General features: G+C 46.1%; 1 protein-coding gene across 3 annotated transcripts in view; it reads left to right on the forward strand.

Moving 5' to 3' along the window:
* ZSCAN31 (zinc finger and SCAN domain containing 31) overlaps nucleotides 1-22,034 on the forward strand; it is a 32,996-nt gene that overhangs the window by 4,341 nt on the left and 6,621 nt on the right. The window contains exons 2-5 of one of the 3 annotated variants that reach the window (XM_047735197.1): nucleotides 5,615-5,819; nucleotides 6,855-7,326; nucleotides 8,244-8,394; nucleotides 8,876-10,049. In XM_047735197.1, coding sequence (XP_047591153.1) covers nucleotides 6,946-7,326; nucleotides 8,244-8,394; nucleotides 8,876-9,675 — 1,332 coding nt within the window. In that variant the 5' untranslated portion in view covers nucleotides 5,615-5,819; nucleotides 6,855-6,945 and the 3' untranslated portion in view covers nucleotides 9,676-10,049. Of the gene's footprint in view, nucleotides 1-5,614; nucleotides 5,820-6,854; nucleotides 7,327-8,243; nucleotides 8,395-8,875; nucleotides 10,050-22,034 lie in introns of those variants that run through there. The other 2 variants (XR_007128332.1, XM_047735195.1) reach the window with 2 other exon arrangements.

Below are 22,034 nucleotides of genomic sequence, written 5' to 3' on the forward strand. Positions count from 1 at the left end.
CTTCCATCCCAAAGACAAATAATGTTGCTTGGGAATTCAAATATATTCTTCCTTTTTAGTACAAATGTTAGCATGTTAGTCACACTCGTTCTTCAGCTTCCTCTTTTCAGTTAACTGTCTTGGCAGTCCTTTCATACTTGTCATAAAGAGCTTTCTCCTTTTTTTAAAACTGCATCGTAATGCAATAAACCAGCTACTGCAGTCTGCGGAAGCAGTGCCCCGCGGGCCCACGTTCATGTTGTTCCCGGCCTTTTCCTGTCGCAGAGCGGGGCTTCAGTGGTAACCTTGTATGTATGGCACTTTATGTATGACTGAATATATTACTTTTTAGGCATTTTTTTGCCATAATCGTTTAAATTTATTTTCAGATTTTGTCAGTTCTTGGGCTTCCGTTATTTATTGTTTCACACCTTCTCTCTGATTTCACTTGTAGTTGCTGTGCTGCTCCCTTGACTTTACGAGGGGTCCATGGGTGGCATGTGACTTCGCTGTGCCCACTGCTTACTTTTCTCTGGCTGCGGGCGGGTTCCGTGTTGTTTGTCCTCCTGCGTACTCTGCTTGTGTTCTGGACTCCGGTTCTGTTCGTCAGGGGTCTGTTTCCCTTGTAGGTCATCCGGCTCTTCCACTGGAAGCTTTTAAGATCGTCTCTTTGTCCGCAACAGCTGCCGCTTCACTGTATTCTGTCTCCGTGTGTGCTCTTTTTTTTTTTTTAAGATTTTATTTATTTATTTATTTGACAGAGAGAGAGAGAGAGAGAGAGAGCGCACAAGCAGGCAGAGAGGCAGGCAGAGGCAGAGAGAGAAGCAGGCTCCCCACTGAGCAAGGAGCCCGACACGGGGCTCGATCCCAGGACTCGGAGATCATGACCTGAGCCGAAGGCAGCGGCTCAACCCACTGAGCCACCCAGGCGCCCCGCCGTGTGTGCTCTTGATCGGAGAAGTCACGCCTTCAGTTCTGGAAAATTCTTAGTCTTATTATCATCAGTGATTTATTTCTCAGCCATTCAGTACTTTCTCGTCTTCCGAAGCTCGTGTATCAAAGTCGTATTCTCTCAGCACAGGTCATTTCATCTGAATTGCCCCATAGTTCCCGTTTCCTGCTGCATTTGGGGTGAAGTCTTTAGTGTCGTCAGATACTGAACAGTCACAAACTTCTGTTACTCTTCAGCTGTGTCACTTCTGTGGTGTATCCTCTAGTGTATTTTCAATGTCAAAGTTTTTTCTATTCTAAGATTTTGAATTCTTTTTTATATCTACCTGATGTTATATTTTACCTGTTTTGGTTTCACTGTAGTTTTCAAAATCACTTACTCTAAAAATTTCTTGGACTATGGATAGAATAAATTTCATCCCAAGTGAATTTCTTTCTTTTTTTTATTTTTGAAGATTTTATTTATTTGACAGAGAGACACAGTGAGAGAGAGAACACAAGCAGGGGGAGTGGGAGAGGGAGAAGCAAGCTTCCCGCCAAGCAGGGAGCCCGATGCGGGGCTCTATCCCAGGACACTGGGATCATGACCTGAGCTGAAGGCAGACACTTAACAACTAAGCCACCCAGGCGCCCCCCCTCCCCCCAAAAATGAATTTCTATTTGAATTGTTGATTGTCTTTCTTAGGGTTAGAGTTTCGCATGTTTTGGAATTTCTTTGGAATGGGAAAGCGTTCTAGATTTCTCTTACTTTATTCAGCATTACATCTAAGACTCTTTCTGGGTCTTATGCCTAGGGCTTTCATGTTGTTGCCCTGAGCGGTTATCAGGTGGGCAGACCTGGTATGGGGCCAGCAGCTCGCAGCGTTGGTTACTGCAAATGAGGCTGGTCCTGTCGCTGGGCCCCTGGCCCGTAGCTCCTGATAAAACCATAGGCCTAGGGGCGCCTGGGTGGCTCAGTGGGTTAAGCCTCTGCCTTCGGTTCAGGTCATGATCTCAGGGTCCTGGGATCGAGCCCCGCATCGGGCTCTCTGCTCAGCTTGTGATCTCTCTCTCTCCGTCAAATAAATAATAAATCTTAAACAAACAAACAAACAAAAAAAACACCAAAAAAACCCCATAGGCCGAGTCAGCAGCAGAGTCATTTTTACCCTGCCGCACCCCTCACCCCCATGAGTGTGGAACTCCCTTGATGCCCCTGGCGTCAGAAAGTGAGCCTGGATGCCTGCACTCTGTCACACACCACCATCACCTTGAATCCCTCCAGAGCTGAATTCTAGGCCGGCGCTGGCTGCTTACAGACCCATTAGCCCGTAGCTTCACTGCACTTGCTGCTCTGTGTGTCTGTTTCTGGTCCACTGTCATTTTTATCTCGTATTTATGTCTGGCCATGTCCTTTTCTTCATTTTTTTTAACGTATAATCTCCTAATGTTTGGAGCCAGTTGGTAATCAGGGGTAACCAGCTGTGCCATGTTACTCTGGAAATCTGAATCCAACCTTCAGATGGTTGCTTTTGAGCTGCCATTGGGATTTTCAGGGTTATGTCCCTCTTGGGATCTAGAGGTAGGCTTCAGCACACATTTGGAATGTCACTGCAGGTCATTTAGTCTGTCTTGACCTTTCTTGAATATTTCTTCCAGGATTTTCAACTACCTCCTGAATATTGGCCTATGTATTCAATGTTTTATTTTGTTTGTCCTATTTTCTCTATAAAAGAGGATATTCAACTCATTAATACTGCTTTGCTAAGAATACCAGGTAATTAGTAATTAGTTTAGCAGTTGCTGTGGGCCAGCTACTGTGCTGAGCTTTTTTTTTTTCTTTCTTTTCAGCATAACAGATGTGCTGAGCTTTTAATATGCATTTCGTTATATAATTATCACAACAGTCTTCTTTTTTAAAAAATTACTTTTATTAACATATAATGTATTATTTGCCCCAGGGGTACAGGTCTCTGAATCGCCAGGTTTACACACTTCATAGCACTCACCATAGCACATACCCTCCCCAGTGTCCATAACCCAACCACCCTCTCCCGACCCCCCTTCCCCCAGCAACCATCAGTTTGTTTTGTGAGATTAAGAGTCTCTTATGATTTGTCTCCCTCCTGATCCCATCTTGTTTCATTTTGTCCTTCCCTACCCCCCAAACCCTCTGCCCTGCCTCTCAAATTCCTCATATCAGGGAGATTATATGATAATTATCTTTCTCTGATTGACTTATTTCACTTAGCATAATACCCTCTAGTTCCATCCACGTCGTTGCAAATGGCAAGATTTCATTTCTTTTGATGGCTGCGTAGTATTCCATTGTGTATGTATACCACATCTTCTTTATCCATTCATCTTTTGATGGACATCTAGGTTCTTTCCATAGTTTGGCTATTGTGGACATTGCTGCTACAAACATTTGGGTGCACGTGCCCCTTCGGATCACTACATTTGTATCTTCAGGGTAAATACCCAGTATTTACTGGGTATTTGTGGGTGATTGCTGGGTCATAGGGTAGCTCTTTTTTCAACCTTTTGAGGAACCTCCATGCTGTTTTCCAGAGCGGCTGCACCAGCTTGCATTCCCACCAACAGCGCAGGAGGGTTCACCTTTCTCTGCATCCTCGCCAGCATCTGTCATTTCCTGACTTGTTAATTTTAGCCATTCTGACTGGTGTGAGGTGATATCTCAGTTTGGTTTTGATTTGTATTTCCCTGATGATGAGTGATGTGAATACTTTTTCATGTGTCTATTGGCCATCTGGATGTTGTCTTTGCCGAAATGACTGTTTATGTCCTCTGCCCATTTCTTGATTGGATTCTTTGTTCTTTGGGTGTTGAGTTTGGTAAGTTCTTTATAGACTTTGGATACTAGCCCTTTATCTGATATGTCATTTGCGAATATCTTCTCCCACTCTGTCAGTTGTCTTTGGTTTTGTTGACTGTTTCCTTTGCTGTGCAAAAGCTTTTGATCTTGATGAAGCCCCAATAGTTCATTTTTGCCCGTGCTTCCCTTGCCTTTGATGATGTTTCTAGGAAGAAGTTGCTGCGACTGAGGTCGAAGAGGTTGCTGCCTGTGTTCTCCTCAAGGAGTTTGATGGATTCCTATCTCACATTGAGGTCCTTTATCCATTTTGAGTCTGTTTTTGTGTGTGGTGTAAGGAAATGGTCCAATTTCATTCTTCTGCAGTCACAACAGTCTTCTTAGAGGGGTGCTTGGGTCAGTCCCACTTGAGAGAGGCTGTATGATTTGAACATTGCTGTGCAGCACTGTTTCTCTAAAGACGATTTTAAAGAATTCATTCCATTTGGGGCGCCTGGGTGGCTCAGTGGGTTAAGCCGCTGCCTTCAGGTCATGATCTCAGGGTCCTGGGATCGAGTCCTGCATCGGGCTCTCTGCTCAGCAGGGAGCCTGCTTCCCTCTCTCTGCCTGCCTCTCTGTCTACTTGTAATCTCTCTCTGTCAAATAAATAAATAAAACCTTTAAAAAAAATTATAAAAAAAAAAAAAAGAATTCATTCCATTTGGTTCACCAGAGGATGCCAGATTGCACATAATTGAATTGATCAGGTAAATAAAACATTGAGAAAGATTCATCCATAATTTCGTGGCAAATCTAAACTTGTAAATCCTCTAGGTGTTTTGTCATGAGAGGTATTTGGGATCTGTAGCAGGTTGGGACCTGGTTGGAGTGGAGACAGACAGGGGAGGACTGGTTAGGAGCACTGGGTGATGCATGCAGATCCTGGGAGCAGTGGTGGCGTGGGGAGAACAGAGAGAGTCTGCCTGCCTGTGCTTCTTCCCTTCCCTTGCCTTGCCACAGCTTGACGAAATGACGATTCAGTTACTGATCCTGAGAACATCCCTGGAGCACTTGCAGCGGGTGGCACCGTGCTGGGACCTAGGGTAAAGACAGGGCTCACAGTGGCACAGACCAGGAGGTCAGTCCTAAGCCCAGCAGCTGTGGGGGAGCAGCACAGCAGCTAGAGGCCGCCCCGCCCATGGCAGTGGGGCTGTGAGGAGTCTGCCTTGTGGTGCTCCGTGGTTCGTTGAGAGCAGAAGTTGTGGCCTCATAATCAATCACACGACAGTTCGTGCCTATAAATCTAACCCCACGGGAAGCCACACTTTTAATAATAACAAAATTCAGTGCAAGCTCATAGTTAGGGATTCTCAGATTTACAGGCTTCCTGGACTGAAGATTCAAAAACCCTGACACGCAGATTCTGCGGTAATGAGTGAAAACGGTGCGGTTGTTGGCCTTGGACACTGGCAAAGAGCAGGCTCCACAATCTTGATTAACTCTCCTTGCTCTCAACTCTGTAACCTAATTTTACGTGAACATTGCACGAACGTTTGTCTCTCCCCCTGGAAACGCCAGGACGGCAAGGGCTGGGTCTGCTTCCTCTCGCTGCTGTGGCCAAGGCGCCCCACACTGTCCTGGGCGTCTGCTGGGCACACAGCATTTGCCTGAATGGAATGAAGACATTTTCCCACATTGGAGCATCACTGAAAAACTTCTAAATTCTCTCAGACATTAATAATTTATTAACATAGGCTGAAGTCCTATATGAAATGCAAATTCTACCACAAAAGTGAACTACAAGTGTAGCCACCATTCAGCCTCCCAATGTCAGTGCCACAGCCCTGCCTATACTCCTCCCATTTCCTCTCTGAATCGCAGTCTCTTGTACAGATCTACTGTGGGACAGTGAAATACAAGCCTCGCTGCCCCTCACTTCACGGTACTGTCAAGTCTGAGCAGCTCAGCCTGGCGTTCGAGGCTATTTTCTGGTTCGGCGTGTCTTTCCTCACCTGACTTCCACACGCTTCTGCCCACACCCGGCCGTCTGCAGTTTGGCCCCCAGGACCCCTGTGCGGTGTGACCGTAAATAGCCGAGGTCTGTCGTTTGCTTGGCCTGTCGTGTTGAGTCCCCTCCCAGCACCCTGGCCTTGCCTGAGAAGTTCCCGTTTGTTCTCGTGGGCGTCGTTCACCCGCGCCTGCTCCCAAGCCACAGTCGTTCCCTGCTCCGAACCCAGTCGGAATACCTTTTCTACTCTCCGCTGGCTTGACACCTGGGCGAGTGTTCTCTGATAGCACTCGTCGTCTGATCGAACCGCTGGTCGTGCGTGTCCGGTTCCCCACCGGATGCTTTTTCAATCACTGCTATTTCTTTGTTTTCTTTCTGTTAAGTATTTCAAATGGTACAGAAATGAGAAAAAGTACAGAGAGTTTTCTGTGAAGGTAAATTGCCTTTTCTCTCTTCTGCACTTACCTACTCCCTCCCAGGGGCCGCCACCTGTGCCGTCAGTTTCATTGCCCTGATGGCCTAGCGTAACAAACAGCCATAAATCTCTGGTGGCCCGCAGCAGTCGGTGCTTCTTTCTTTTTTAAATTTAATTTAATTTAACTCCTTCAGTGTTTAGCACATGAATCTGTGGGGTTCAGCTGACCTGGGCAGGACTTACTTGTGTATCTCCAGTGCCCTGTGGGTCTGCCAGGCAGTTCTGCAGACCTCATCCGGGCTCGCTCACGTTCCTGGGGCTGAGCAGAGGGGACGCCCCATCTGCCCTGCTGGGGTGATGGGTCCTGTCCCACACGCCTCGTCTATCAGGAAGCAGATGCTCCTTGCAGTTGTGGAGGGCAAAGGGCAAGGCAGCTACCGAGTCACACGAGTACTTCCCAAGCCTTTGCTCGTGTGACATTTGCTGGTGTCACCCTGGCCAAATCCGGTCACATGCTTGAGCACAGACTCACGGGGGTGGGGGGGGTGGTGTACAGGAAAGAAGGAAGGATGGGGGCAGCTGGTGGATGCTGCCATGCGCTTTTCTCCAGATGCTACACACGTAACCTAGACGAGAGCGTGAGTCATTGTTCTGTCCTTCACTTTTCCCCACTTTTTAATTTCCATTAACACGTGATGTTTCATCATCAGGTGTGTCCTCTAAAGAAGAACACATCAGGAAATCTTAAATGAGGTTCCTCTTGACCCCCGGCTGGAGTGAACCTTCTGAATTCACCCTGGAATGGCTTCAGCAGAGGAGCAGGAGGGACTGAAGATTGTGAAGGTGGAGGAAGATGCAATCTGGGACCAGGAAACCTGCCTTCGAGAGAACAGCTTTTCTACCCAGGAGGCCTCCCGCCAACTTTTTAGGCACTTTTGTTACCAAGAGACCCCTGGGCCCCGCGAGGCGCTGAGCCGGCTGCGGGAGCTCTGCCGCCAGTGGCTGCGGCCCGAGACGCACAGCAAGGAGCAGATCGTGGAGCTGCTGGTGCTGGAGCAGTTCCTGACCATCCTGCCCGAGGAGCTGCAGGCCCGGGTGCGGGAGCAGCAGGCGGAGAGCGGGGAGCAGGCGGTGGCTGTGGTCGAAGATCTGGAACGGGAGCTTAGTGAGCCCGAGAACCAGGTGAGGAGGACACGGGCTCCCAGACACTTCCCAGACACAGAACTGGGGGAGGTTTGCGGACACAGTGGCTGCGGCCAGTTCTCGGGTGCCATGGAACCGTCTGCCCCCATCCTGCATGGCTTAAAACCCGCAAGCATTGTCTCGTATTAGGAAGCCAGTTAGGGGCTCTCTCCTGAGGTTGTGATGATTTTTCTTTTTAACTTGAAGTCTCTCTTTACCGGTCCTGTGGGGGTGGGGTGATCTAATCCACTCTCCTGAGGTGGGGAGGGAAACTGAGGCACAGAGCAGCAGGGCCCTACAGGGAGTCAGGACCCTGACGCCGGGAGGGGTGCAGCGCTGGGGTAGCAGGGCTCTTTCGGGCTTGCTCGGTTCAGCCCGGGCAGCGGGGGGCGGGGCGGTGCACGGGCTGCCAGGACGGCTCCCTTCCTCCATGGACGCGGGCAGGGGCCGCAGCGCTCACCGGCTGTTGGCAGAGGGCTTTGTTCTCTGCCATGTGCGTGTGCGCTTAGGGCTCACTGAGTGTCCTCGCGTCCGCAGGCTTCCCCGAGAGAGACAGAGGGAGAGGGAGGATGAGGAGGGAGCCCTGGCGCTCCGTAGGACTTGGTCTCTGAAGTTGTGGACCGTCGCTTCTGCCCCAGGTTCTCCTCTGTAGAAATGAGTCGCTAAGCTGCTTCCTCTCCAGAGGGGAGTCAGGGTCCGCCTTTCTAAAGGAAGGCGCGTCCAGCAACTTAGGACAGCGCTTTCGAGCAGCGTCAGCACGCCAGGCCGCCGTCGGCATGTGGGGTCGCCCTCTGGGCCTCTCCCTGTGCCATTCCTCTAGAGTGTTTCCTGTGGTTGCATGCAGTGTCCTTCACTGACTGTTAGCCGGGGCTCCTGGGTCCCATCTCATGAACGCAAATGTCCCCACCCGCCTTCAGGCCCTGGCTCACGAACATGGCCCTTCTGAGACGCTCTCAGAGGATGTGCCGCATTTGAAGGCCAAGCAGGACTCGGTAGCCATCCAGCTTCAGTCCATGGTGACACAGCTCCAGGGTGAATCTTTGGGTCCCCACAGACTCGGAGAACGAGGTAAGGACGTGGCTGGGTCTCCTCGGGATCTCTGGTGGCTCTGCAGAGGGCACCAGTTACGGCTGTGGACTCTGGGGTCAGATGGCCTGGGCTGGCCCTTAAACACTGCCTCTTAGTAGCTCTGCGACATCGGGCAGGTCAGGTAGCCTCCCTGCACCCTCAGTTTGCACGTCCATGGGATGGAGAGTCACAGTCCCTGAGTCACGGAGTCGTGTGGACATGTAAGAAGTTAACACAGGTGAAGCGGGAACGGCGCCTGCTCACACATGTGCTCTCGGGAGCCTCGGCCCCAGCCATGCCCACGGTGCTGCCGGCCTAGCTCTGGCCCCGGTCTCCTCGTGTAGCCCATCTGTCCTTCCCACCTCCAGTGTTGTGTTCTGGGAACGTGTGTGTGTCTCGGGGCTCCCTGGGCCCTGTCCTGTGGTTGAGCTCTTTTCTGAAGGGGGAGAGATGACGGTGTTCGGCGCATGCATTCTCCCAGGTTGTGAACCTGTACCTGAGCGCCGGGAGCTGGCATCGACGCAGGAAGTCTTGAAGGAAGTGGAATGCTTTGGAAACCGCAGACCCCCAAGAGATGCCCCCGTAGATTGTAAGTATAGAGAACCTTGTGCACCGCAGAGCAGAGCGGAAAAGCAGAGGGGACAGGCAGCCGGAGAGAGACGGCATAGGTGCAGTGAGTGTGGGAAAGGCTTTACTCAGAGCTCAGTCCTCGTCCAGCACCGGAGAACCCACACGGGGGAGAAGCCCTACGAGTGCGAAGAATGCGGGAAGACCTTCAGCCAGAGGTCGGGCCTGATCGAGCACCAGCGGAGCCACACTGGAGAGAAACCCTACAAGTGTAAGGAGTGCGGCAAAGCCTTCAGCGCCAGCAACGGCCTCATCAGACACCGGAGGATCCACACAGGGGAGAAGCCGTACGAGTGCGAGGCGTGTGGGAAGGCCTTCCGCCTGAGCTCGTACCTCGCGCAGCACCAGAGGATCCACACCGGGGAGAAGCGCTACCGCTGCCCCGAGTGCGGGAAGGCCTTCAGCCAGAACGCGGGGCTCTTCCAGCACCTGCGCGTGCACACGGGGGAGAAGCCCTACCCGTGCGGCCAGTGCGGCAAGCGCTTCAGCCGGAGAACGCTGCTCGTCAAGCACCAGAGGAGCCACACCGGCGAGCGGCCGTTCACCTGCGAGCAGTGTGGGAAGGCCTTCGGCCACCACTGCAACCTTGTTCGGCATTTCAGAACCCACACCGTTGCCAAGCTGGCCTCATTCCGTGCACCCCCAGACCCTTGAGTGGGGCCATCTAGGAAAGGAAGATTTTTGGGGGCGTATTTTGTTTTTACCAACTTTATTCTGCTCTGGAACGAGGAGCTCGTCTGCAGCCTGGGCTGCGTCTCCGCGGTGACTGTGGGTGTGGCGGTTGCCTGGCAGCCTCGTCCTCCCTGTCCCTAGCTTCATTTCTGAGGATCTTCCTTAAAAGGGACCAAAAATTACCTGGAAATAAATTGGTACGGAGGGGCTGTTCTTGAGTGATACTGAGCACTGCGCAGCTCTGCGGGACTGGTATCTGTGCGTACTCTTCAAAGGCCGGGTGAGTTCAAGGGATATTCAGATGGGAGGCTTTCTCTACCCCCGTAAAAGTTAACTTTTTTTTTTTTTTAAGATTTTATTTATTTGACAGAGACACAGCGAGAGAGGGAACACAGGCAGGGTGAGTGGGAGAGGGAGAAGCAGGCTTCCTGTGGAGGCTCAGGGCTCGATTCCAGGACCTGCGATCATGACCTGAGCCAAAGGCAGATGCTTAACAGCTGAGCCACCCAGGCGCCCCAAAAGTTAACATTTTCAACACACTGAAGTTCTGGGAGTAAGAATCCTTGCCTTTTGCATGGGGGACCATCGCCAGGGTCTCCCCAAGGACTGTGGTAGATGATCTGTCCGGTGCGTCCATCGGAAGGGGTGGCAGCATGGCTTTACCCGAGCTGGGACACCTCCATCCTGGCGGTTTGGAGAGGCAAGCCCTTGCTATCCAAGTGCAGGTCATTACTGTGCTGAAGGCCTCTGGTTTATTACAGATGATAAGGGGACACTTGAAAACGAGCACACTATAAAACACTGCTCAAGGGGCATTTTCGCACTGCACAGTCGCGCCTCCTTTGTCGAAGGCTGATTAACCACAAACTGGAGGCTTCCTTCCGGGACTCGTGTGACCACGTGCTGCGTGTGCGCCAGTCACCGCCGTGCTGACTGCGGCTGGAAACCCCCGCCTGCAACGCCTCCGAGCCCGCTCGTTCTCCAGGTTGCCTTGGCTGTTCGCAAGCGTCTGCGCCTCCGCGCGAATTTTAGAATTATTTGTTCCAGGTCTGTGAAGAAGACTGTTGGCGTTTTCACAGGGGTTGTGTTACTACTATTGTGATAAAGATTCTATTTGGGGCGCCTGGGTGGTTTATTGGTTTGAGTGTTTGCCTTTGCCGTGGGTCATGATCCCACGTCCTGGGATAGAGGTTTGCGTGGGGCTCCCAGCTGCAGGGAGCCTGCTTCTCCTTCTGCCCTCCTCCCACTCGTTCTCTCAATCCATCTCTCCCTCCAATAAAACAAAATCTTTTTTTTTTTTTTAGTCACTTGAGAGAGAGCTCACGCACACAGTCATACACAGCAGGGTGGGCTGGGAGCCACAGAGGGAAAGGGAAAATCAGACTCCCCGCTAAGCAGGGAGTAGGACAGAGGGCTCTATCCCAGGACCCTGAGATCATGACCTAAGCCGAAGGCAGACACTTAACCGTTTAACCTACCGAGCCACCCAGGCTCCCCATTGGGGTTGCGTATTAGATGGCTAGATTGCGTTGGGTAGTATGGACTTTTTTTTTTTTTTTTTAAAGATTTTATTTATTTGACAGAGAGAGATCACAAGTAGGCAGAGAAGCAGGCAGAGAGAGAGAGAGAGAGGAGGAAGCAGGCTCCCCACTGAGCAGAGAGCCCGATGCGGGGCTCGATCCCAGGACCTTGAGATCATGACCTGAGCTGAAGGCAGAGGCTTTAACCCACTGAGCCACCCAGGCGCCCCGGTAGTATGGACTTTTTAAGGATAATTGTTCTCCCACTCCATGAGCATGGAATGTGTCAAATTGTGTCATCACCAGTTTCTTTCATAGTGTTTTATAGTTTTCACAGTACAAGTCTTTCACCTCCTTGATTAAGTTTGTTCCTGCGTATTTCATTATATTTGGTGCACCTGTAAATGGGACTTTTCTTAATTTCTCTTTCTTACTTTATTATAAGTGTACAGAAATACAGCAGTTTCTGTGTATTGATTATTTTCTGTGACTTCACTGAATTTATCAGTTTTCATGGTTTTCTGGTGGTGCCTTAAGAATTTTCTCTATGTAGTGTCATGTCATCTGCAAATAGTGAGTTTCCTTCCTCCTAACCAATTTAGATGCCTTTCTTTTTCTGTTCTGGTTGCTGGGACTGGGATTTCCAGTACTATATTGAATAAAGATGGCGACAGTAGATCCTCCTCTTGTTCCTGACCTAAGGAGAAAAACTCTGATTTTTTTCACCATTGAGTGTGATGTTCACTGTGGTTTTTCATATATGGCTTTCATTATGTTGAGGTATTGCCCCTAAACCTTCTTTGTCGAGGGTTTGTATCATGAATGGATGTTGTACTTTGTGATATACTTTTTCTGCATATATTGAAAAGATATGGTTGTTACTTTTTGTCTTGTTGATATGAGGTTTCCTGTTGATTGATTTGCAAATATCAAACCACACTTGCTTCTGAGGGATGAATCCCACTTGATGGGATTGATGCATGCTTTTTAAAGTATGTTCTTTTGTATATACTTCTATATACGGTGTATATAAAGTATATAAAGTGACAGATTTTTTAAAATGTATTTTTGGATTCAGTTTGCTAATATTTTGTTAAGGATTTTTGCATCTGTGTTTGTCAGGGATATTGGCCTGTGCTGCTTTTTTTGTGGGATCTTTATATGGTTTTGGTCTCTGGGTAATGCTGGCCTCATAGAATGATGTTGGAAACCTCCCTTCCTCTTCTTTTTTGGGTGGTGGTGGTGTTTGAGAAGAACACGCATTAACTCTTCTCTAAATGGTAGTTGCACCTGGGAGCTCAGTGGGTTAAGTGTCCAAATCATGATTTCAGCTCAGGTCATGATCTCAGGGTCCTGGGATGGAGCCCCAAGGCAAGCTCTGAGCTCAGTCCAGAATCTGCTTGAGATTCTCTCTCCCTCTCCCTCAGCCCCACCCCGCCCACCTGCACACTCTCTCTAAAATAAGTAAGTCTCTCTAAAAAAAAATTTTTTTTTGGTAGAATCCACCCATGAAGCCATCTAATCCTGGTTGGTTTGTTTTTGGGGAGTTTTTTAAATCACTGACTCACTTTCATTGCTAGTAATCAGTCTGTTCTATTTTCTGTGTCTTCCTAATTCGCCTTTGGAAGGTTATGTTTCTAGAAATTAATGCATTTCTTCTAGGTGTCCAGTCTGTTGGCATATAATTCTTAATTGTATCCTCTTATAATCCTTGTATTTCTGTGGTGTGAGTGTTGGTAATCTTTTTTTCTATCACTTGTTGTGAGTCTCATGACTGATTTTATAGATATACTTAATTTTACTGCTTTTTTTGCTTCCTCCTTTATTTACTCTTATGGTCTTTCTCTTCCACTAACGGAGTCCCCCTTCACCACTCTTGGTAAGGCTGGTTTAGTAGTGATGAATTTCCTTTAACTTTTTTTTTGGTCTTCAGAAACTTTTTATCTTCTTTTATTCTGAATGATAGCCTTTCTGGATAGAATATTGTGGGATGCAGGGTTTATTTCAGCATTTTGAACATATCTTGCTGCTCCCTTCTGGACTACAGTTCCTATTGAAAACTCAGTTGATAGCCTTATGGGTTTCTGTTGTATGTAACTTTTCTTTCCATTACTTTTAAAATTTTCTTTATCTTTTTTAAAAAATTATTCTTATTAACATATAATGTATTATTTGCCCCAGGGGTACAGGTCTGTGAATCATCAGGCTTACACATTTCACAGCACTCACCATAGCACAGACCCTCCCCAGTATCCATCACCCAACCACCTTCTCCCTGACTCCCCTCCCTCCAGCAACCCTCAGTTTGTTTTGTGAGATTAAGAGTCTCTTATGGTTTGCCTCCCTCCTGATCCCATCCTGCCTCTCAAATTTTTCATATCAGAGAGATCATATGATAATTGTCTTTCTCTGATTGACTTATTTCACTTAGTGCAATACCCTCTAGTTCCATTAACATTGTTGCAAATGGCAAGATTTCATTTCTTTTGATGGCTGCATAGTATCCCATTGTATATATATACCACACCTTCTTTATCCATCCGTTGATGGACATCTAGGTTCTTTCTATAGTTTGGCTACTGTGGACATTGCTGCTATAAACATTTGGGTGCATGTGCCCCTTTGGATCACTATGTCTGTATCTTTGGGTTAAAAACCTAGTAATGCGATTGCTGGGTCATAGGGTAGCTCTATTTTACACTTTTTGAGGAACCTCCATGCTGTTTTCCAGAGTGGCTGCACCAGCTTGCATTCCCACCAACAGGGTAGGAGGGTTCCCCTTTCTCTGTATCCTCGGCAAAATCTGTCCTTTCCTGACTTGTTAATTGTAGCCATTCTGACTGGTGTGAGGTGGGATCTCACTGTAGTTTTGGTTTGTATTTCCCTGATGCTGAGTGATGGGGAGCACTTTTTTGTGTGTCTGTTGGCCATCTGGATGTCTTCTTTGCAGAAATGTCTGTTCATGTTTTCTGCCCATTTCTTGATTGGATTCTTTGTTCTTTGGGTGTTGAGTTTGATAAGTTCTATATAGATTTTGGATACTAGCCCTTTAACTGATATGTCATTTGTGAATATCTTCTCCCATTCTGTCAGTTGTCTTTGGTTTTGTTGACTGTTTCCTTTGCTGTGCAAAAATGTTTGATCTTGATAAATTCCCTTCTGGGGTCCAGCCTCGGCATATCCAGGTGTCCCCAAAGGATGGACCATGTCAGTGAGAGGAATGAGAGAGCCACACAGAGAGTTCTGGTCAGTAGTCAGGCATCTCTATTTTATTCTGATTTTAGAGCTTCTTATGTAGGCAGTTTGCTTGGGGTAGGGGGTTACATTCGTGCAAAGGACATCAAAGGACTCAAGCACAAAGATAATTTCTCTTTGTTCAGCACATGTTATTCTAGTTAAGCTATAATGGGTATAGACTGGCGCCAGGGGTGGGGGACAGGGTCTTGCTTCTTGAGTAATACTGTCCCTCAGAAAGCCATGGGAGGTAGCACCAATGCGTGCTTTCTGGTAACTTACTCTGGAGTCTGCAGGAAAACAGAACATAAGTTAATGGAAAATGAGAAGATTTAGGGATAAATTAGATAGTAAGGAACTGCAGGAAAACAGGATATGGGTTAATGGAAAACGAGAAGCTTTTGGAGAAACTAAGTATATAAGAGAGAAGTAGGAACGAGAAGGCGTTCCCTTTGCAGGAGGCAGGGTGTATTTTAATGGCTCGGCTTGTGAAAGCCTTGGACAAACATCAACTTAGGGAGGAATCCGTCTATCTCGGCTACATACCTAAAGCTTTCTAGTGTCCTAGGTACAGAATAATTTACCTCCTTGAAGTTGCTCTGGCCCACAAGCCTCAGAGATGTTTGCAGCAGATTAGTAAGGGGCTCTTTATTTGAGAGAGATAGGGGGATCAGAGAAAAAAGCAAGAGACTATCAGACCATGCTTATCTGCAGGGCGATCTGGCCCTTGGCAGGATTAGGCCTGCATCAGTTCAAACCTTAACCTACTGGGGCAATGCCCTTGACCAGGCCTCATGGCTCCCAAGAAGTCCCAGTAGTTCATTTTGCCCTTGCTTCCCTTGTCTTTGGCGATGTTTCTAGGAAGAAGTTGCTGCAGCTGAGGTCGAAGAGGTTGCTGCCTGTGTTCCTAAGAATTTTGATGGATTCCTGTCTCACATTGAGGTCTCTCATCCATTTTGAGTCTATTTTTTTGTGTGGTGTAAGGACATGGTCCAGTTTCATTCTTCTGCACGTGGCTGTCCAATTTTCCCAACACCATTTGTTGAAGAGACTTTTTTTCCATTGGACATTCTTTCCTGCTTTGTTGAAGATTAGTTGACCATAGAGTCGAGGGTCCATTTCTGGGCTCTCTGTCCAGTTCCATTGATCTATGTGTCTGTTTTTGTGCCAATACCATACTGTCTTGATGATCACAGCTTTGTAAAGGAGCTTGAAGTCTGGAATTGTGATGCCACCAACTTTCTTTTCCAATATTCCCTCTGGCTATTTGGGGTCTTTTCTGGTTCCATATAAATTTTAGGATTATTTGTTCCATTTCTTTGAAAAAAATTGATGGGATTTTGATAGGGATTGCATTAAATGTATAGCTTGCTTTAGGGAGCATAGACATTTTCACAATATTTGTTTTTCCAATCCATGAACATGGAACATTTTTCCATTTCTTTATGTCTCCCTCAGTTTCTTTCATGACTACTTTATAGTTTTCTGAGTACAGATTCTTTGCCTCTTTGGTTAGGTTTATTCCTAGGTATCTTATGGTTTTGGGTGCAGTTGTAAATGGGATCAACTTCTTAGTTTCTCTTTCTTCTGTCTTGCTGTTGGTGTGTAGAAATGCAACTGATTTTGGTGCATTGATTTTATATCCTGACACTTTACTGAATTCCTCTATGAGTTCTAGCAATTATGGAGTGGAGTCTTTTGGGTTTTCCACATAAAGTATCATATCACCTGCAAAGAGTGATAGTTTGACTTATTCTTTGCCGATTTGGATGCCTTTAATTTCTTTTTGTTGTCTGATTGCTGAGGCTAGGACTTCTAGTACTATGTTGAATAGCAGTGGTGATAATGGACAGCCCTGCTGTGTTCTTGACCTTAGGGAAAAGCTCTCAGTTTTTCCCCATTGAGAATGATATTCAGGGTGGGTTTTTCGTGGATGGCTTTTATGATATTGAGATGTGTACCCTCTATCCCAACACTGTGAGGAGTTTTGATCAAGAAGGGATGCTGTATTTTCTCAAATGCTTTTTCAGCATCTGTTGAGAGTATCGTATGGTTCTTATTCTTTTATTAATATATTGTATCACAATGATTGATTTGCAGATGTTGAACCAACCTTGCAGGCCAGGAATAAATCCCACTTGGTCATGGTGAATAATCCTTTGAATGTACTGTTGGATCCTATTGGCTAGTATTTTGGTGAGAATTTTTACATCCATGTTCATTAAGGATATTAGTCTATAATTCTCCTTTTTGATGGGGTCTTTGTCTGGTTTTGGGATCAAGGTAATGCTGGCCTCATAAAATGAGTTTGGGAGTTTCCCTTCCATTTCTATTTTTTGGAACAGTTTCAGGAGAATAGGTATTAATTCTTCTTTAAATGTTTGGTAGAATTCCCCCTGGGAAGCCGTCTGACCCTGGGCTTCTGTTTGTTTGGAGATTTTTAATGACTGCTTCAATCTCCTTACTGGTTATGGGTCTGTTCAGGTTTTCTAGTTCTTCCTGCTTCAGTTCTGGTAGTTTATATGTCTCTAGGAATGCATCCATTTCTTCCAGATTGTCAAATTTGCTGGTATATAGTTGCTCATAATATGTTCTTATACTTGTTTGTATTTCTTTGGTATTGGTTGTGATCTCTCCTCCTTCATTCATGATTTTATTTATTTGGGTCCTTTCTCTTTTCTTTTTGATAAATCTGGCCAGGGGTTAATGAATTCTTTCAAAGAACCAGCTCCTAGTTTCATTGATTTGTTCTGTTCTTTTGGTTTCTATTTCATTGATTTCTTCTTTGATCTTTATGATTTCTCTTCTCCTGTGGGTTTAGGCTTTCTTTGATGTTCTTTCTCCAGCTCCTTTAGGTGTAGAGTTAGGTTGTGAACTTGAGACCTTTCTTGTTTCTTGAGAAAGGTTTGTACTGCTATATACTTTCCTCTCAGGACCGCCTTTGCTGTGTCCCAAAGATTTGAATAGTTGTGTTTTCATTTTCATTTGTTTCCATGAATTTTTTAAATTCTTCTTTAATTTCCTGGTTGACCATTCATTCTTTAGCAGGATGCTCTTTAGCTCCATGTATTTGAGTTCTTTCCAACTTTCCTCTTGAGATTGAGTTCTAGCTTCAGAGCATTGCTGTCTGAAAATATGCAGGGAATGATCACAGTTAAGATCTGATTTGTGCCCCAGGATGTGATCTCTTCTGGAGAATGTTCCATGTGCACTAGAGAAGAATGTGTATTCTGTTGTTTTGGGATGGAATGTTCTGAATATATCTGTGATGTCCATCTGGTCCACTGTGTCATTTAAAGCCTTTATTTCCTTGTTGATCTTTGGTTAGATGATCTGTCCATTTCAGTCAGATGGTGTTAAAGTCCCCCACAATTACTGTATTATTGTCGATGTGTTTCTTTGATTTTGTTATTTTTTAAAAAGATTTTATTTATTTATTTGACAGAGATCACAAGTAGGCAGAGAGGCATGCAGAGTGAGAGGGGGGAAGCAGGCTCGCCGCTGAGCAGAGAGCCCAATGTGGGGCTCGATCCCAGGACCCTGGGATCATGACCTGAGCTGAAGGCAGAAGCTTTAATCCACTGAGCCACCCAGGCGCCCCTGATTTTGTTATTAATTGGTTTATATAATTGGCTGCTCCCATGTTAGGGGCATAGATATTTAAAATTGTTAGATCTTCTTGTTGGATGGACCCTTTAAGTATGATATAGTGTCTTTCCTCATCTCTTATTATAGTCTCTGGCTTAAAATCTAATTTGTCTGATATAAGATTGCCACCCCACCTTTCTTTTGATGTCCATTAGCATGGTAAATTGTTTTCCACCCCCTCACTTTAAATCTGGAGGTGTCTTTGGGTCTAAAATGAGTTCTTGTAGACAGCATATTGATGGGTCTTATTTTTTTTTTTATCTATTCTGTTACCCCTTGTCTTTTGTTTGGAGCCATTTAGCCTATTTACATTCAGGGTGACTATTGAACTATATGAATTTAGTGCCACTGTATTGCCCGTAAAGTGACCATTACTGTATATTGTCTCTGTTCCTTTCTGGTGTATGTTTACCTTTAGGCTCTCTCTTGGCTTAGAGGACCCCTTTCAATATCTCCTGTAGGGCTGTTTTGGTGTTTGCAAATTCTTTTAGTTTTTGTTTGTCCTGGAAGCTTTTTATCTCTTCTTCTATTTCCAGTGACAGCCTAGCTGGACATAGTATTTTGGCTGCATATTTTTCTCATTTAGTGCTCTGAATATATCATGTCAGTCCTTTCTGGCCTTTCAGGTCTCTGTGGATAAGTCTACTGTCAATCTAATATTTCTACCATTGTATGTTACACACTTCTTTCCCCAAGCTGGTTTCAGGATTTTCTCTTTGTCACTAAGACTTTTAAGTTTTACTATTAGATGACGGAGTGTGGGCCTGTTTTTACTGATTTTGAGGGGGGTTCTCTATGCCTCCTAGTTTTTGATACTTGTTCCCCTTGCCATATTAGGGTAATTCTCTATTATAATTTGCTCCAAAATACCTTCTGCCCCCCTCTCTCTTTATTCTTCTGGGATCCCAATTATTCTGATATTGTTTTGTCTTATGATATCACTTATCTCTCAAATTCTCCCCTCGTGGTCCAGTAGTTGTCTCTCTTCTGATCAGCTTCTTCATTCTCCATCATTTGGTCTTTTATATCACTAATTCTCTCTTCTGCCTCATTTATCATAGCAGTAAGAGCCTCCATTTTTTATTGCACCTCATTAATAGCTTTTTAAAAAAATTTCAACTTGGGGGGTGCCTGGGTGGCTTAGTGGGTTAAAGCCTCTGCTTTTGGCTCAGGTCATGATCCCAGGGTCCTGGGATTGAGCCCCACGTTGGGCTCTCTGCTCAGTGGGGAGCCTGCTTCCCCCTCTCTCTGCCTGCCTCTCTGCCTGCTTGTGTTCTCTCTCTGTCAAATAAATAAAATCTTTTAATTAATTAATTAATTAATTAATATTTCAATTTGGTTAGATTTTAGTTCTTTTATTTCTCCAGAAAGGGATTTTATTTCTCCAGAAAGAGATTCTCTAATATCTTCCATGCTTTTTCAAGCCCTGCTTCCACCTTGAGAATAGTCATTCTGAACTCTAGTTCTGACATATTACCAGTGTCTGTATTGATTAGGTCCCTAGCGATTGGTACTGCCTCTTGTTCCTTTTTTTTGTGGTGAGTTTTTCCCGCCTTGTAATATTATCCAGATAAGAATATATGAATGAGAGAGTAAAATACTAAAAGGATGGCAGAGACCCCAGATAAATATACGCTAACCAAACCAGAAGAGACCCGAAACTGTGGGGAGAAGAATGGAGGAAAAAATAAGAAAATACATATATATTAGACTGGTGAATAGAACACAGCCACCCACTTGATTTTGGGTGTATTCTGGTCTCTTAGAAGAAACCACCTTCCAAAATTTTAAAGAAAAGAAAACTTACATATACAAAAATAAGGGTAAACACGGTAAAGGGATGTAATATGACTGTAAAGATGAAAATTTGAAAAGATTCTAAAAAAGGGGTGATAAGTGGTTGGAAAAAGAAGGGGAAAAAGGAGAGAATATGATCAGGCTGGAGCTAGATTTAGGGTATATTTTGATTAAAACATATATGTATATAAAAAATAAGGTTAAATACAATGAAGGGATAAATATGACTATAACAATGAAAATTTTAAAAGTTTTTTTTAAAGGTATTGATAAAATAGTTTAAAAAAACATTAAAAGAGGAAAGAGGAAAAGTTAAAAAAATAGAATAAGACAAAAATAAATTTAAAAAATTTAACTTTGCAGGGCGCCTGGGTGGCTCAGTGGGTTAAGCCTCTGCCTTTGGCTCAGGTCTTGATCTCGGGGTCCTGGGATTGAGCCCCGCATCAGGCTCTCTGCTCGGCGAGGAGCCTGCTTCCCTTCCTCTCTCTCTGCCTGCCTCCCTGCCTATTTGTGATCTCTGTCTGTCAAATAAATAAATAAAATCTTTTTAAAAAAATTAACTTTGCAAGACTAAAGGATCTTGGGGAAAAAGCCATGAATTCTATGCGTTGCCTTCCCTTAGCTCTGGAGTTCCACTGTTCTCCTTGATCGGTGAGCTTGGTCTTGGCTGGATGTTCTTGATCATATTCTGGGGGAGGGACTTGTTGCCATGACTCTCAAGTGTCTGCTCAAGGCGGAACTGCACCGCCCTTGCCAGGGTCCAGGCTAAGTAATCTGCTTGGGTTCACTCTTGGGAGCTTTTGTTCCCTGAATGCTTTCCATGGATCTCTGGAGGATGGTAATGAAGACGGCGGCCTCCCTATCTCTGGCCCAGAGGAGCCAAGAGCTCGGGGCCCCACTCCTCAGTGTGCCCTCGGAGAAAAGCGCTCAGTCCCTCCCATCTCCCTGGTCTCCGGCCACGATCTGAGCACTCTGACTGAGCATTTCTATCTCTGGCACATGGCCCTCTTTGGAGTCTCCAATCCTAGCAGATTCCTGCTGCGCTGCTCCCTTATGCCGTTTTTCCCAGAGGAGGAAGAAGGGGGTCTCCCCGGATCTGCCACTTGTGGGGTCCCTGCTCGAAGACCAGTGGCCCGAGTGTCCCTCGCATCACAGTTTAAGGTAAGCCCGAACTGAGAACTCACTCCTTGGCTCTGTCTCTGTATTTGGCTTCCCTGCTCTGATGCCTGGGGGCTCTACCACATTCAGGCACCTCCAGTCTTTCTGTGACCCCATGGGACCTGAGACCACACTGTCCCCCAGAGTCCCCCAGAGGCTCCACCCCCGCTTAGCCTCTGGAGTGATGTCCCTCAGTGGAGCAGACTTGTAGAAGTTCCGATTTTGTGCTCTGTTGCTCTGCCGCTTGCCGGGGCTGGTTCCTCCCCACCGCGGTCTATCTTCCCGTCGCTTCAGATTCACTACTCTGCGCATCCTACCTTCCTGAAAGTAGTGATTTTTTTCCTAGAATTGCTGCTCTTCTGTCTCCTTTTGAGTTTTTAGGTATTCAGAGTGGTTTGATAACTATCTAGCTGATCTCCTGGGACCTGATGCTGTTTCAGTCTCCTACTCCTCCACCATCTTGCCTCCTCCCTTGGGGGTGAGAGCTGACATTTTATCTTGACTTTGGCCATTTTAATTAGTATGTGTCTTGATGAGGACTCCCTTGGGTTTAAGAGGGTTCCCCTTTCTCTGCTTTCTTGCCAACACTTGTGTTGTTGATTTTAGCCATTCTGAGGTGTGAGGCAATATCTCATTGTGGTTTTGATTTGTATTTCCCTGATGCCGAGTGATGGGGAGCATCTTGTCATGTGTCTGTTGACCATCTGCATGTCTTCTCTGAAGAAATGTCTGTACACGTCTTCTGCCCACGTTTTAATTGGAGTATTTGTTTTGTTGGTGTTGAGCCGTATAAGTTCTTTAAGTTGGCTACTAACCCTTTATCTGATATGTCATTTGCAAATACATTTTTCCACTCAGTTAGTTGCCTCTCAGTTTTCTTGTTTCCTTTGCTGTGGAGAAGCTTTCTATTTTGATGGAGTCCCAGTGGTTTATTTTGGCTTTTATTTCCCTTGCGTCAGGAGAATAATGTTGCTATTGATGAAC

This window comes from Lutra lutra, chromosome 6 (assembly GCF_902655055.1).
Source record: "Lutra lutra chromosome 6, mLutLut1.2, whole genome shotgun sequence".
Lineage (NCBI taxonomy): Eukaryota > Metazoa > Chordata > Mammalia > Carnivora > Mustelidae > Lutra > Lutra lutra.